At 51.0% G+C, this 15,245-nt stretch overlaps 1 protein-coding gene across 19 annotated transcripts in view; it reads right to left on the reverse strand.

Annotated features, from left to right (window-relative positions):
• Positions 1-1,857: 1,857 nt before the first annotated feature.
• The window catches only part of ACAN (aggrecan), a 68,801-nt gene continuing 55,413 nt past the window's right edge, over positions 1,858-15,245 (reverse strand). For 18 of the 19 annotated variants that reach the window (XM_043489834.1, XM_043489833.1, XM_043489831.1 and 15 more), the window contains 6 exons: positions 10,729-10,842; positions 7,426-7,584; positions 6,953-7,035; positions 5,716-5,860; positions 3,261-3,443; positions 1,858-2,756 (listed from right to left, as the gene is read on the reverse strand). In XM_043489834.1, the coding sequence (XP_043345769.1) occupies positions 2,680-2,756; positions 3,261-3,443; positions 5,716-5,860; positions 6,953-7,035; positions 7,426-7,584; positions 10,729-10,842 (761 nt within the window). In that variant the 3' untranslated portion in view covers positions 1,858-2,679. The remainder of the gene's footprint in view (positions 2,757-3,260; positions 3,444-5,715; positions 5,861-6,952; positions 7,036-7,425; positions 7,585-10,728; positions 10,843-15,245) is intronic. The other variant, XM_043489835.1, reaches the window with a different exon arrangement.

Raw genomic sequence — 15,245 nt, forward strand, 5'->3', positions numbered from 1 at the left:
GACATGCAGGATTTTTGATCTGCATTGCAGCAGGCAAACCTTTAGTTGCAGCATGTGGGATCTAGTTCCCTGACCAGGGATCGAACTCTTACTCCCTGCATTGGGAGTGCAGAGTCTTCACCAGGGAAGTCCGTGTGTCTCATCTTTATCTCATTCAGTCTTAGGGTCCAGCTCCCTGCATGGGGGATGGTTCTGTCCTAGACGTGAGGTCACCTGGGTCTGTCCACTTGGGTGGGCAGGGAACGCCATGGGCTGCACCTTCAGGCTGCCATGGTCTGGCCTGGCCTGCCCTGGGTGTACCCTGCCTCGGGGACTGACCTAGCAGCTGGAGGCCCCGGCGTGTTCTCCCACCGTCCCACTCCGGGCTGTGTGTCTGTGAGGACCCAGCGTAAGAGTGGGAGGCCGGAGGAGGCTGTGCCCTGCAGAGATACTGGGGACCAGCCCTCTGTGTTCCTCACTCTGGTCCCCACCCCCATGTCAGCCTTAAGAAACCAGCTCTCTTGCCTCTGCACAGGCACACCTCGGCCACGCACAGCCGACCCTTTACGTAGCAAGGTGCTTCTCCAAGTGTGGCCGGCACCACCAGCTTCACCTGGGAATGTGTTTGAGATGCACCTTTCTGCACCTGACCCCAGACCCACTGAGTCAAAAACTCTGGAGTGGGGTCTCTCACAAGCCCTCTTGATGCAGACTCAATGTTGAAAACCAGTGACATAGGTGTGTTCCCAATGAATCAGTTACTTAATCAATAAATGGCATAATTTTTGAGTTCCTACTCTGTGAACATCGCTGCATCTTCTACTTTTGTCCACGGATCCTTTCCAGAGCTGTAGGTAACCTGGGCACACAAAAATACTCACCAGCAAACACTCAACCACACAAGTACACACCTGAAGAGACATCAGCAGACTCACACTGGCACATGCTAACCAACACCAGTGTTAGTCCCTCAGTTGTGTCTGACTCTTTGTGACCCCATGGACCATAGCCCACCAGGCTCCTCTGTCCATGGAATTCTCTAGGCAAGAATACTGGGGTGAGTTGCCATTCCCTTCTCCAGGGGATCTTTCCAACCCAGGCATCGAACCTGGGCCTCCTGCATTGCAGGGCGACTCTACCGTCTACAACCAACATCAGACACTTTCACACACAATCAGTGCCCATTGAGCAAGTGTGATGAGGGAGTGGCACTAACCTGACCTTCCAGGGAGGAGGCTGGCAGATGGTAACTGTCTGGCACACACACCCCAGCTCCACTCAAGGTCTGTTGGAGGAAATCCATAAACAATTGAAAGCGTTTTCATTGATAACCTACAGCCTACTTATGGGCAGGATGCCCAGACCTTTGTGCTAGTGGCTAGCTAACCCATTTGACCCCAAAAATGTATAAACAAGATTCACCATTCCCAGACTGTCTGCAGTTTTTTTCTTCCCTCTTATAAATTTTGATTTTGCCTCTGTTCTTGGACTCACTCTATAAATCGACTCCTCTTGTGTGAGCAAACAGTGTAAATCAAAGGACCAAACTATGGAAAGTGGCCAGAAGTCTGACTTGAGTTACTCTCTGACAGCATGCCAACTCACAGATCCATATACAGCACCTCTTGGCTGACACACACACACACACACATGCACACACACACACATGCATACACACATACACAGAGAGGAACTCATGTAAGAATAGAGCACCACAGGTGTGACTGTCCCAGGCCTTCTGATCAAACAGGATTCGCACAAATTTAGAGCCATTTGATCAGAATGTGTCCCTACAGCCCCCATTCCTAAGAAAGACCCTGGACCATGATTGCCTTCTCTTTAAATTAAGAAAAAAGAAGGGAAAAGAAAAGAAATAGATCTCTTCCAATGTCTTTATTATTATAATTATCATAATCTTTACTTTTCAAAAATATAAATAGGTGCACGGAACCCTGGTGCCTGCACGGTCCCGGGGGTGGGGAGAGGTGGGGGGAGGGGTGGGCGACACTCCCACCGGGAGGGAAGTGCCCCCCGGCCCAGCCCTGCCGAGACGGACACCTGCTCGGGTGGCAGACCCAGGAGAGAGGACTCTGGAGGAGGGACCCTTGGAGGGAACCCGACCCCCATGCTTCGAAGATCCCTTGATGGCTTGCTCTCTCAGTGGGCTGGAAGCCTCCCCCTCTCCCCTGGGCTTCTCCCCGACACAGATGAACTCCATCTTATCCAATACATTCAGCTGCGGTTCCAGAGTTCTTCAGCCCTCGGGTCTCTCTGCCCCTCCTCCCTCCTCCCTAGCTCTCCCTGGAGGTGAAAGAACCAACGATTGCACTGCTCTTGGATAAAGTCAGGAAACAAAAAATAATCTTCTTTATTTAACTTAACCCCTTCCCTTCTCCCCCTGTCCTGTGCTGGTCCCTGGAAAGGCACAGCGGGAGACGGAAGGAACGTCTCTAAACTCCAGTCCACGGGTTACCATACGTTTGCTTTGCTTTGGCATTTGGGGGGAAAATTAGATGCAGATTTGGCGATTTGGGGGTGGGGTGGGCGGGTGCATACACAATGTGGGGTTTATTTTTTTTTCTTCTTTAATGGAATTCCTTATATGACAGAAAGCGACAAGGAGAGGACACCATCTGGATGGGGTGTCAGCCTGGCCAGGCTTCTGGGCTCAGCATCCTGGGCATGTCCGGGAAGCTCCTCTCAGTGGGCCGTGCTGGGGCGGCTCCTCCTTAGGGTCCGTGAGCTCCGCTTCTGTAGTCTGCGCTTGTAGGTGGCGGCTGGGGTGCAAGGGAAATGGAAAAATCTGGGTGAACCCTGGGAAGAAAGCAGGCCAGCCCAGCCTCCCCCAATCCCTCTCTGTCGATCCCCTCCCTGTAGAAACCATGGGCTCATGAAGGCAGCCTGAGGTTTTAGCTGCTTCTTGGTTTTGATTTTTCTTGAAACCACCTTGGGCTAAAGGGCTTCAGGCTAGAATACTGGAGTAAGAAATGGCAACCCGCTCCAGTATTCTTGCCTGGAAAATACTATGGACAGAGGAGCCTGGTGGGCTACAGTCCATGGGGTTGCAGAGTCGGACATGACTGAGCGACTGATAACAGGGGGCTTTGGGCTGGTGTTGAAAAGGCCACTAGGGCACTCGCCTTCACCTTCCCCCTCTCAGTGAAAGTGAACCTCCCGGGGGGCAGGGGACATCTGTGACAGAGCCCTCAATGGTGTTGGCAGTGGGGGATAGGGAGGAGGATGCATTGGCCAGATCTAACGCTGTGCGGGGTGATGCTCACGGTCCGTGCAGGTGATCCGAGGCTCCTCCCAGTGCCCGCTGGGCTGGCACCGGATGGTGGGCACGTGGCGCTGGATGAAGCCCTCGGTGCACTGGTACCGCACCAGGGCATTGATCTCGTACCGGTCCTTCTTCTGTCCGAAGATTCTGGCGTGCTCCACCACGGGGGGCTCTCCGCAGGCCACTGAGGGGCAAACATCCTTCAGAAAGGGCTCTCAGAGGGTCTCCCCTGATGCCCTGTGATGAGCTGGTGTGGTCCCCCTGGCTGTGGGGAGCCAGCTCAGAGTCCAAGGAAGGGGCAGGGAGCCTTGACACCCAGCCATGAGCCCTGCCTCTGGGGTGGGGGGGCACTTTCACTCTGCACTGAGAATCTGGAAGCCACTGGTTCTGACATCTGGGCTCCTCAATGATTTAGAGCATCAGGAAGTGAATACAAGGATGAAGGGTTGGGAAAGAGGGTGAGGGCCAGGCAGACTGGCTGTGACTTCGCTGTGATAATGGGCTATGAAAACGGCGGTGCAGATGGACATCTAGGGTGCTTCCATGTCCTGGCTATTATAAACAGTGCTGCGATAAACATTGGGGTGCATGTGTCTCTTTCAGATCTGGTTTCCTCGGTGTGTATGCCCAGAAGTGGGATTGCTGGGTCATATGGCAGTTCTATTTCCAGTTTTTTAAGAAATCTCCACACTGTTCTCCATAGCGGCTGTACTAGTTTGCATTCCCACCAACAGTGTAAGAGGGTTCCCTTTTCTCCAGCATTTATTGCTTGTAGACTTTTGGATAGCAGCCATCCTGACTGGCGTGTAATGGTACCTCACTGTGGTTTTGATTTGCATTTCTCTGATAATGAGTGATGTTGAACATCTTTTCATGTGTTTGTTAGCCATCTGTATGTCTTCTTTGGAGAAATTTCTGTTTAGTTCTTTGGCCCATTTTTTGATTGGGTCATTTATTTTTCTGGAATTGAGCTGCAGGAGTTGCTTGTATATTTTTGAGATTAATCCTTTGTCTGTTGCTTCATTTGCTATTATTTTCTCCCAATCTGAGGGCTGTCTTTTCACCTTGCTTATAGTTTCCTTTGTTGTGCAAAAGCTTTTAAGTTTCATTAGGTCCCATTTGTTTATTTTTGCTTTTATTTCCAATATTCTGGGAGGTGGGTCATAGAGGATCCTGCTGTGATTTATGTCAGAGAGTGTTTTGCCTATGTTCTCCTCTAGGAGTTTTATAGTCTCTAGTCTTACATTTACATCTTTAATCCATTTTGAGTTTATTTTTGTGTGTGGTGTTAGAAAGTGTTCTAGTTTCATTCTTTTACAAGTGGTTGACCAGTTTTCCCAGCACCACTTGTTAAAGAGGTTGTCTTTTTTCCATTGTATATTCATCAGTAGACGAATGGATAAGGAAACTGTGGTACATATACACCATGGAATATTGCTCAGCCATTAAAAAGAATTCATTTGAATCAGTTCTAATGAGATGGATGAAACTGGAGCCCATTATACAGAGTGAAGTAAGCCAGAAAGATAAAGACCAATACAGTATACTAAGGCAAATATATGGAATTTAGAAAGATGGTAACGATAACCCTATATGCAAAACAGAAAAAGAAACACAGATGTACAGAACAGACTTTTGGACTCTGTGGGAGAAGGTGAAGGTGGGATGTTTAGAAAGAACAGCATCGAAATATGTATATTATCAAGGGTGAAACAGATCACCAGCCCAGGTTGGATGCATGAGACAAGTGCTCGGGCCTGGTGCACTGGGAAGACCCAGAGAGATCGGGTGGAGAGGGAGGTGGGAGAGGGGATCGGAATGGGGAATACATGTAAATCCATGGCTGATTCATGTCAATGTATGGCAAAAACCACTACAATATTGTAAAGTAACTAGCCTCCAACTAATAAAAATAAATGGAAAAAAAAAAAAAAGATAGCAGCTAAAAAAAAAAAAAAGAAAACGGCGGTTCAGGGGAAGGAGAAACCATAGGAGGCTGGGGGGAGGGGGAGGGGCACGAGGCCAGGAGCAGGAACAGCTGGCGAGCGTCCTAGCCATACCTCCAAGTCTGCAGACTCAAAGCCAAGGATCAAGGCCTGACAACTCCAACTCGTGTGACTGATGGACTTGGGATCCTAGAGAGGGAGGCTGCCAACTAATGTGCAACTGTGGGTGACTTTCTGTGCTGATACCCAGGGTACTGTGTGCGCAGGGGGCTCTGTCCTCTAGCCTGTGACCTTCACCCTCTCCCTGTCCCTAGTGGGTCAGCCTTTCCCTTGGTTCTGGGATGCTGGCATGGGGCAAGACCCCTGCCCCCCAGGTCAGCTCCAATCTGCTAGTTGGGCAGGTGAGTGATGCCAGCAGCCAGAAGTCCAGGTGACGTGGCCCAGGTCACACTGCAGGAACCTGGGGTCTTGAGTCTGTCCTCGTGGGACCCCTCCCAAGCTGCCACTTACCTGTGCCCTTTTTACAGGTGAAGGGCAGCTGGTAATTGCATGGGACATCGTTCCACTCGCCCTTCTCATGCCAGATCATCACCACGCAGTCCTCCCCAGTGGCAAAGAAGTTGTCAGGCTGGTTGGGGCGCCAGTTCTCAAATTGCTGTGGGTGGGATTGGGGAAGGGGTGAGCAGAGGGCAGGAGTGGGACAGCCTGCCTAACCCCTGCTTTCACTCCCTGTCCAGCCCCTTCCTGGCCATGGTGCAAAGACTGCCGGGAGTCTGGTGGTGCCATGGGACTCACAGGCCCTCCAAAGAACTTGATCACACCGCCAGGCTATGGTCATTGTCAGGAACTCAGAAGACCCCGGGTTCACAGTCCCTGTTAATGAGCTGATGCCAATCTCCTCTTCCATATGGGCCAGCGGGGATGGTCACCAGGCTGCCAGGCTTGGGCAGGACTTGGTGGTAGAGCTACTGTTCCTATGTTCAGACTCTGCCTTTCCAGGCTTCTCCCTCTAGCCTGACTGCAGACAAACGAGGCCCCTTTCCTCTGATGTAGCTGCTCCTCTTCCCCATGACCATAACAGAGCCATGACCCTATTCACATTTGCCTCTTCTAGGAAGTCTTCCCTGAGGTCCTTTGCTGATCTTCATTATTTACTATGTATACTATTCAACTGGCATCTATGTTGCTTTCTATCTGTCTGTCTACCTCCTTGTGTGGACTCTAGTGCTCTGTGGGCAAGAAACCTCTCTAAACCTTCCTTTTGGGGACTTCTCAGGTGGCTCAGTGGGTAAAGAATCTGCCTGCCAATGCAGGAGACATGGGTTCGATTCCTGGGTTGGGAAGACCTCCTAGAGGAGAGTATGGCAATCCATTCCAGCATTCTTGCCTAGAGAATCCCATGGACAGAGGAGTCTGGCAGGCTACAGTCCATAGGGCCACAAGGAGTCAGAGACAATTGAAGCAACTGAGCATGTATGCATGCATGCATACATACCCTCTTGGTGATTTGCCCTCATTCATTCATTGCCTTCCTCATCCCCACCCTTCCCTTCATGTTATTATTCAGGTGTCCAGCCTTGGGCTAGTCTCTAAAGGTGAGATGAACAAGACACAATCCCGACTTCAGGGCTCCTGGTCTAGCACCTGCTCAGTGAATGTTTGCATGTGATTTGAACGTGTCTGTCTCTGGGGTTCTTCCTTCATTCTCTCTGGGCCACCAACTATCCTGGGTGCCAGCAGAACTCACCAAGGTGTGTCCATCTGACCAGCGGAAGTCCCCTTCGATGGTCTTGTCATTCAGGCCGATCCACTGGTAGTCCTGGGCATTGTCTGGAGAAAGGATGTGGGTATTGGGCACCTGAAGGTATCTGGGAGAAACTTGAGTTCATCGAGACAGAGGGGACGGAGGGGTGCCAGGAGCTGGGTGGGTGCTTAGGAGCATGCCACCTGCCTCCGGGGTCCTGACAAGGGCCTTGATACGTGCATGTTTGCGTTGCACTTGGGCCCACCTCCCTGAGCTGACGTAGACTGATGACAGGGTTAGTCTGAGGCTGACTGACAGACTGTGGGCTGTCCTGGGTACAGTCAGAGCCGCTGGCCCCTCAGCCTGTGGAAATGCCCCCTTTCCCTCCCTCCCAAGTCCACTGACTGCCGGCCAGGGAGGCCCTTGGCTTGCGTGGCCATTCCCCTCTCGGGCCCCTCAGGCCCCACCACACTCACTGTTGACAAACTCCTGCTCCTCGGGGGTGACGATGCTGCTGAGGTGTGACTGCTGCTTCCGGCACTGGCTCTCGGCGTCCACCCAGGTTGCCCGGTCGGGGAAGTGGCGGTAACAGTGGCCCTGGAACTTGGTCCAGCCCTCCTCGCACAGCTTCTGGTCTGCAATACAGGGCAGGGGCTTGAGGAGAGGGCCAGGGGGCTGACTAGGGGTGGTGGATTCCTGTGTTCACCCTGCCTTCTGCGTCACACCCCGAACGGCAGGGAGAGGCCCCACTGGATGGAGGCTCAAGTGGGAAGCCAGGAGGCCTGGTCCCGCCCCTTATCCCCCAGAGGCCTCTGGGAAATGCCAGGGACCCGCTCTTTTTCTGATATCGCCTCCCATCCCCGAAGCTTTTCTCCTGTTGATGCCTGCTTGGCAGGACTGGCAGAACTCAGCAGGCCAGGTAAAAAGAGGTGGGAAGGTAGGAGGTATTGAGGCTTAAGGACAACTTAAGGAGACTCTGAGGGGCTTCAGGGAGAGAGGGGGCGGCGGGGGAGTGTGTGCAGGTGGCAGGAGCAGGCAGTGCTTGGGGCATAGAATGGAAGCTTGGGTGGGGACAGAGGAGGAGAACCAAGTCCACTTTGGTCCAAAGAAGACACAGACCTCTCAGTCTTTTGATCAGAGTTGGCTCTAGCAGAGCACACAATACTGGCTTGGGGTCCATGACCCAGAGACCCTGGTTCTTCATGTTATTTCTTGGTGGCGGATGAGAAGAGGGACTTCTCTCCCCCTAAATCTATATTGATAACAGGTTCTGAGTTCAGGAGAAAGCACTGAGTTGGAGCTCTTGGAACTGTCTAGAAGGACAGACAGAGGCAGGGGTGTGCTAGAGCTGGCGTGTGTCTTCCCAACTTGGCCTTTATTTTTATTTATTTATTGCCGCTCCGTGAGGCATGTGGGATCTTAGTTCCCTGACCAGGGATCGAACCCATGTCCCCTGCAGTAGAAGCAGGGAGTCTTAACCACTGGACCATTATGGAAGCCCCCCAACTCGGCCTTTAGTGGTATGACATTGGTAGCTGCCCTGGCCCTCGTGGGAGTGTTGAATCTCAGAAACTGGCAGGTGCTACACATCATCTTTGAGAGTCTCTACCAGCACAGCACTGGACAGAGGGAATTCCAAGACCCTCTCTTCTTTCTTCCCCTGGTGTCTCACAGGTGAAGGACTGTCCCTAGGGCCCTAGAGCTGAGTGTGGGGCCATGAACCCCTCAGGCTGTGTGGCAGCCTTCTGGTCGGGCAGTTCTAGGAAGAAAGGATCACTACTGCTTGGCAGGGTTGGAAGACAGACACAGAGAGACGAGTTCGTGGCCAGCGGTCTTTGAAGAGGGAGGCAGAGCAGCAGGAAGCGCTTAGGAGGAGGTGGCTGGTGCCCTTGCCACCAACACCTTCCCCCAAAGGGTTTGGAAAGAAAGGCAGAGAGGCCTCAGTGATAACTGAGCACCTGAGGAAGCCACAGACATCATCCCAGGGCTGACTTGTGGGGTCAATTGGGGCTTGAGGGCTGAGCTGGGCTGGCAAAGCTGGAGGGAATAGCTGAGCCGGGAGGAGCCAGGGTCCTGCAAAATGGAGGCTCTCAGGAAATAAGCAACAGACTCCAGGAGGCAACAGGAAATAAGCAACAGGAAGGCTACAAGAAGGCTCAGGGCTATAGGAAGGTTGGAAGCATCCGCTGGGGGTGGTGAGTGCTGGACTGGATGGGAGAAGACAGGCAGCCCTGCTCAGCTGGGTGCCCAGGCCCGGGGCCCAGTTCCGGGGCCCTGGCAGCACCCTCTCTTTGCTGCATCAGAAGCAGAGCCCTGTGCAGGCACCTCCTTGCCAGGCCTGGCACCCAGGAGCTGGGGTCCGCGTGGACATTCCAGACTCTTCTCCCTGTGGCAAATATTCTGGCATTACGGGGAGAAAATCCTTGTAACTCTCCACTCCCACCCCAGGCAAGACCCATTGCACCAACTTCTTGGAGCCTTGGGGTGAAGGTGGAGGATGGGAGGCTGCAGAGAAGGAGGGTCCAGGCCAAGCCTTTTTGTCCAGAATTTCCTCCACCAGCCTGAAACCTTCCAAAACTATCTTCACACACTGATTAGGAGTTTCAGCTGCTGTCTGAAAGCTTCTGGGATGTACAACTTGAGGGTTCATTGTAAATGGCTTTGGCCGCTGAACACTTCCAGTTCTGCGTGGATCATTGCTACTAGCAACAGCAAGCTTTCCTGAGATGGGGTGGCCCTGAGACCCAGGAGGATGAGGAGACTAGGAAACACCAAAGGCGAAAGAGCTTCAGGCATAGTCTGGCCTCAGGAAGTTCCTGGCCCACAGCTCCCCTTGGCAGGTCCTGGCCCAGATGCAGAAGCAGAGGGGTTGGCAAGAGGAAGCTCATCCAGTGAAGGGGGCACAGGTTTGATTCCTGGTCGGGAACTAAGATTCCACATGCCGCATGGTGTGGCCAAAAAAAAAAAAAGCACGAAAATTGTTTAAGAAGGAACAGGAAGCTCAGCTCCTGTCTCACGCAACGAGGCTCTGTTCTCCCTGGCCAGCCTTTCGCCTTGCACAAGGAAGTGAGAAAGGAAGTGCAGACCGGAGTGGCATTGACATGGCAGCTGTCGTGGTGGCAACGATGACAAGGTGACACGGAGCAGTCCCTGTGCATGCGTGACCTGAGCATGCTGGTGACATGGGAGCTCTCAGACAGGCCGACCATAGCTCTTGCCAGAGTAGAAGTCAGCTTGGCCAGTGTGGTGCGGTGGCTCCCCGGGCCATGGAGTGGCCACTAAGGTCCCGTGGGCAATAAGGCAGGCAGACACAAGCCCATGGGCATGTTGGGAGGATCCATGGCCATCACCCAGAGCAAGGACCAATGACTCCCACCCATAGTTTCCTTCAAGACAAATGCATGGAATCGGCTCTGTCTTCTTAGTCTGATGCAGGCACCAACTTTGCTGGTGGCATCTGGCAGCCCTGGAGAAGGTTAGTATTTGAAAGTTTCCCCCAGAGCCCCACCTTCCAAAATGCAGATTGGCCCGGCTTGCCTGGCTCTTCTGCGGTCAGGTCAGCCAGTGAACCAGAGGAGGGTTTCCGCGGGGAACAGCAAGAGAAGGAGTGAGAGTGAGGGAGGCTGACTTCTCAGTTGTGACCCCAGAAGTGGCTGCCTGGATGGATCTTGGGTGGGGGGTCCAGCCAGGGCCTAGAACCTGTGGTTAGCAGGGAAGGGTGAGGGAGGAAGAGTGGGTGCAGCAGTTAGTAACATTAGCTGAAGCCGAGACGGCCGTACCAATCTCACACACGTCCCCTTGGTAGCTGGGAAGGCATAAGCATGTGAAAGAGTCGATGGCATCCACGCAGGTGGCTCCATTCAGACAAGGGCTTGAGAGGCACTCGTCAATGTCTGCAAGAAACCAAGGGCCACCATTAGGACTCCTGCCCGCAACTCCAGCTTCTCAATTGCATTGCAGCTTCTTTATGGGTGGCCAGCCCTGCGGTTCTCCACAGCCCTGGATTTCCTAAGAACTGTTGCTGCTGCTGCTGCTGCCACCATCTTGGAGCACTGAGCCAAAGATCCAGCAAGGGTTTTCTCGCATGTGTGTGATTCTTGACTGGCAAGCTTGGGGCACTGGAGCCAGGTTTCCCAGCGGGTGAAGAGATCTGGGGCTTCTGAAGGCAAAGGCCTATTGTGAGAATGAGCTTGGAGTTCCCCCAGGTGTCTTCTCTTGTGAATATTTCAAGTGGCCTTGGGGTCTGAATTGGCTCTCAACATGGCAGTGAGCAAGGACGCTGGAATTCAAATACTGGAAGCTTAGTAAGAGCTCTTTCTTTCCCTAACTTCTTCTGTCATTTTGAACCAAGGAAAGAGGACAAGGTCATGCAGTACTAGAACAAACAAGCTAGAAGTGGTTTGCAGAGCACAGGTTCATGAGAAAATGGCAGTGTGGAATATTCACACGAGATTTTTTTTTTGGTTGCAGAACCTTCTTTGTCTTCAGTAAATAAAAGTCTAGAGTATCTTATAAAGATGAAGGCAACTTTGTTATCTTGGGGGGATGGAACAGAAATTCAGCCTAATATCTCCTCATGTAATCTTCTCTTTCAGCCAAAGGCCTCAGAACAGGGACATCTCCAGTGAATCATGATTTCTAGGAGGGTTGCATCCTGGCCAGTGGGAGACCAGTGTTGGGAGCTGGCGAGGCACTTAGTAAGTGGCCACCCACCAGCACCAGCCTGGGATACGGGCAGGTCTCCATCAGCCTCGTTCCCCAGAAGACTCTTCTCTCCTTCTGTTCTTCTGGTCCAAGATGTACTTTGTGATCCATCTTTGTGGAACTTATACTGAGAAGTCATTGGCCTTTGCCTCAGATTTTCATCCATTAGCCAAGATGAGAACTGAAACTCCTAATATAGTCTTTCTGTATCTTTCAGAGAAGCCAGAGACCTAGAAGATCCTTCTACTCTTTTCGTATTCATTCTTCAAAGGCACCTGCTGGGTTCCTTCCTCTGAGAACATGACAAAAGGTATTGGAAGCTCCTCTTTCCAGGGGATTCATACAATTCTGGAATGAATAGATTCCACTGTCTTATAAGTCAGCATGATGTGTACAGCTATGTTCATACAAACTTCAGGACCTGATGTGTCGATGGGTGGTCTCCACGTAGGCACCTTCCTAAATATGTTCCAGGACTTAGTTCTTACTTCTTAAGAACAGACTAGACCGTTAAGTCAATCCTCTGAGAAGATAAAAGAACTTTCTTCTGGATCCTCTTCATTAGTGTGACACTGATGTTATCTAGACCTTAGCTGGTTTTGTGCCATGAGAGGCCCTGAGAATCTCAAGTCCTCAGGGAGGTCTCTCTTCCCACGAAGATCTTGATTTCATTTCAGGGAGTTGTGCACCATGGGCTAGAAACCAACAGTTCCAAGTTTGAAACTGTTCCAAGCAAAACCAAAATGCATGGAGGAACGGGCTGAAATCCCAGCATGCACTTGGATTCCCAGCATGCACCAGGATTCTCAGCAGCAGCAGTAGCAGCAATAGGTCAGGCCGGTGGGCTGGGCAGAAGCTGGGGGAGGCTCTTTTGCTTCTACTGTTGTCTTTTGGTCCATTAGCGTCATTATGGGAGATGGGAAGCACTGGGCAAGGGGGTATTAAGCAAATGTAGGCGCTAAAGCAGTTGTACAGAGCAGGGGCGGGAGTGGCCCTTGGGAAGAAGAGCTAGACATCAACCCTGGGGCCTCTGGCCAACCCACGGGGGAGAGGGTGGGAGGACAGAGGCCCAAGGGACGTCAGGCCCGGTGGTCTCCAGTGGCCCCAGAGGCTTATTTTACATCACTTGCCCCCCTCAGGTGGCCTGAGCCCCGGGACAGTGCGTTTTCCTTTGTTATGTTTGGCCAGGGCACAGAATCTGAGAAGACTGCAGGGACTGAAACTCAAGGAACTAGTTTCCTGGGCTCAGAAGCTGTTTCATACAGCGTCCAAGATTCACAGATAAAGAGGGAAGGCAGGGCCGTAATCCTGAAGACCTGAGAGCCTGTGAGTGGCACTGGAGCAACTTAGGCCGTCAGCAGGATGGAGAGGGTGGGACATCCTGGGTGGGGTCTTCTCTTTGGTCACTCAGGCCTGTCGTGCCTCTTCTCTTCCTCTGATTAGGAGAGCCATTCTGGCCCTGATTCGCCCCACCTCTTTCAGTGAAGGCAGTTAGAACATTGCTTGTCTTCTGGAACCATGAGAACAGTTGGGCTGGGCCCTGCTGTACTTTGGGGACACCAGACAAGGTGACAGCAGATGGAGAATGGGAAGGGCTTTGGGCAGACTATGTGAAGGAAGAGAGGAAAGAGAGGGAGCCATTATCTCCCAAGAATCTTCTCTGAGCCAGACACCATATCTCACAACCTCTTATCCTCCAAGTGTTCCTCTAGCATGGATGTCATTGTGTCATATTATAGATAAGAAAATAAATGAAGTGACCTGCCCATGCTGGTAAGAAGGGGAGACAGATTGGAGGAGATGGAGGAGAGAATTAGACCATGAGGATGAAAGTCAGGCCTCTGTTATACGTGGAGGGAGAGAGACACTGGATCTCAGCATCTCATTACCATTTTGTGCCTCCCCAGCCAAGGGCTCACAGGTCATCACTGAGTAGGGACTCTGAGTCTGCTTTCCACTACTCTAACCAAAAGGGATTTTTTGTTCCTGAACAAGGTTTTCTAGTGATGTCGCTAGCTAAGAACCCCTGGTAAAGGTGATAGGAATAAAGATACTTGCAAATAATCACCTTGGTCTCTGAATTGGAGAACTCAGGCCTCTACCCTGAATAGATCTTGTCCAGCTGTTGCCTGGGTCAAAACTCAAGACATCCAAATTAGCATTTATTTTGTTTACAGAAAAAGTTGAGTGAAGTGACAGCAGGTGCTTTTACTCAAGTGATATCCAACCAAAGGGGTTGCCACTCATAAACACCATGGTATGAGTGCTACCCCTCAAGTTGTTCAGTGTGCAACCTGTGTGGCTATATGTGATGACCCTGGACATGACTTTACTGAACAAGGATGGTCGGGGGGAAATCCCCTCAAGAAGCACATAGGCAATTTCTTAGCTCAACAGATGCTCCACACCCTGCAAAGACCTAGGATCAATCAGGATGAACAGAATTGAACATATATACTTGCTTTCCAGCATATCACAATGGATAGTAGGACTATGTGTGTGTGCTCAGTCGTGTCTGACTCTTTGCCACCCCCTGGATTGTAGCCTGCTAGGCTCCTCTGTCCAGAGAATGCTCTAGGAGAGAATACTGGGGCGGGCTGCCATTTCCTACTCCAGGAGAAGAGCTATAACAGCATATTTATCAGTTCCAATTAGCTTTAAAAACAAACATGATTAAAGTTATAGTTATTTATACTGTCAAGTCTTTTATATTTTAAAGGTTGATCTTGGATGCAACTTTAGTATCCCTCTTCTTAAATTCAACTAGTTGCCTGTTAAAATCTGCCTGTGGGCTTCTTGGTTATGTCAAGTTAAGATGTAATTTGTATTTTCACTTGTAACCCTGTATTTTTACTTGCTTTGAAAGCATTTCCCCCAACCCCCAGGGATAAGGTTTCACTGGAATTCAAACATCACCCCACTGGGGAAAGAGACAGTGTCGGATCATAGACCAGAATCTCAAATCCACAAAGTGAAAAATATCAATAAAACAGAAAAGAGTCTGATTAAAATTTAAGTTCATGCCCTTCTAACCATGGAGTTTAGAGAAATCCAGGCAATGCCAGTGATTGCTGGGAAATTGAATGTGAGATCTGCTTTATTAAACTTAGCTGTTCATTAGAATCATTGTGATAGTTAATTTTTAGATTAAAAAAAAAACTACCAACACTACCAGAGTCCCTTTCCAGACCAAGTGAATCAGAATGGCTCAGGGTAGGGCCCAGGTATGGCACTTTTAAAAAGCATTCCAGCATTTCCCTGGTGGTACAGTAGATAAGAATCCACCTGCCAGTGCAGGGGATGTGGGTTCGATCCCTGGTCTGGGAAGATACCACATGCCACAGGGCAACTAAGCTGGTGTGCCACAACTACTAAACCCACGTACTGTAACTACTGAGGCCTGTGCGCCTAAAGCCCATGCTCTACAACAAGAGAAGCCACTGCAATGAGAAGCCCAAGCACTCGAGAGTAGCCCCCACTTGCCACAACTTAAGAAAGTCCACGCACAGCAACAAAGACCCAGGGTAACCAAAAAAAATAAATACATAAAAATAATAAAGTATCCCAGGTGATTCTAAGGAGCTGCCAGGAT

This window comes from Cervus canadensis, chromosome 17 (assembly GCF_019320065.1).
Source record: "Cervus canadensis isolate Bull #8, Minnesota chromosome 17, ASM1932006v1, whole genome shotgun sequence".
Lineage (NCBI taxonomy): Eukaryota > Metazoa > Chordata > Mammalia > Artiodactyla > Cervidae > Cervus > Cervus canadensis.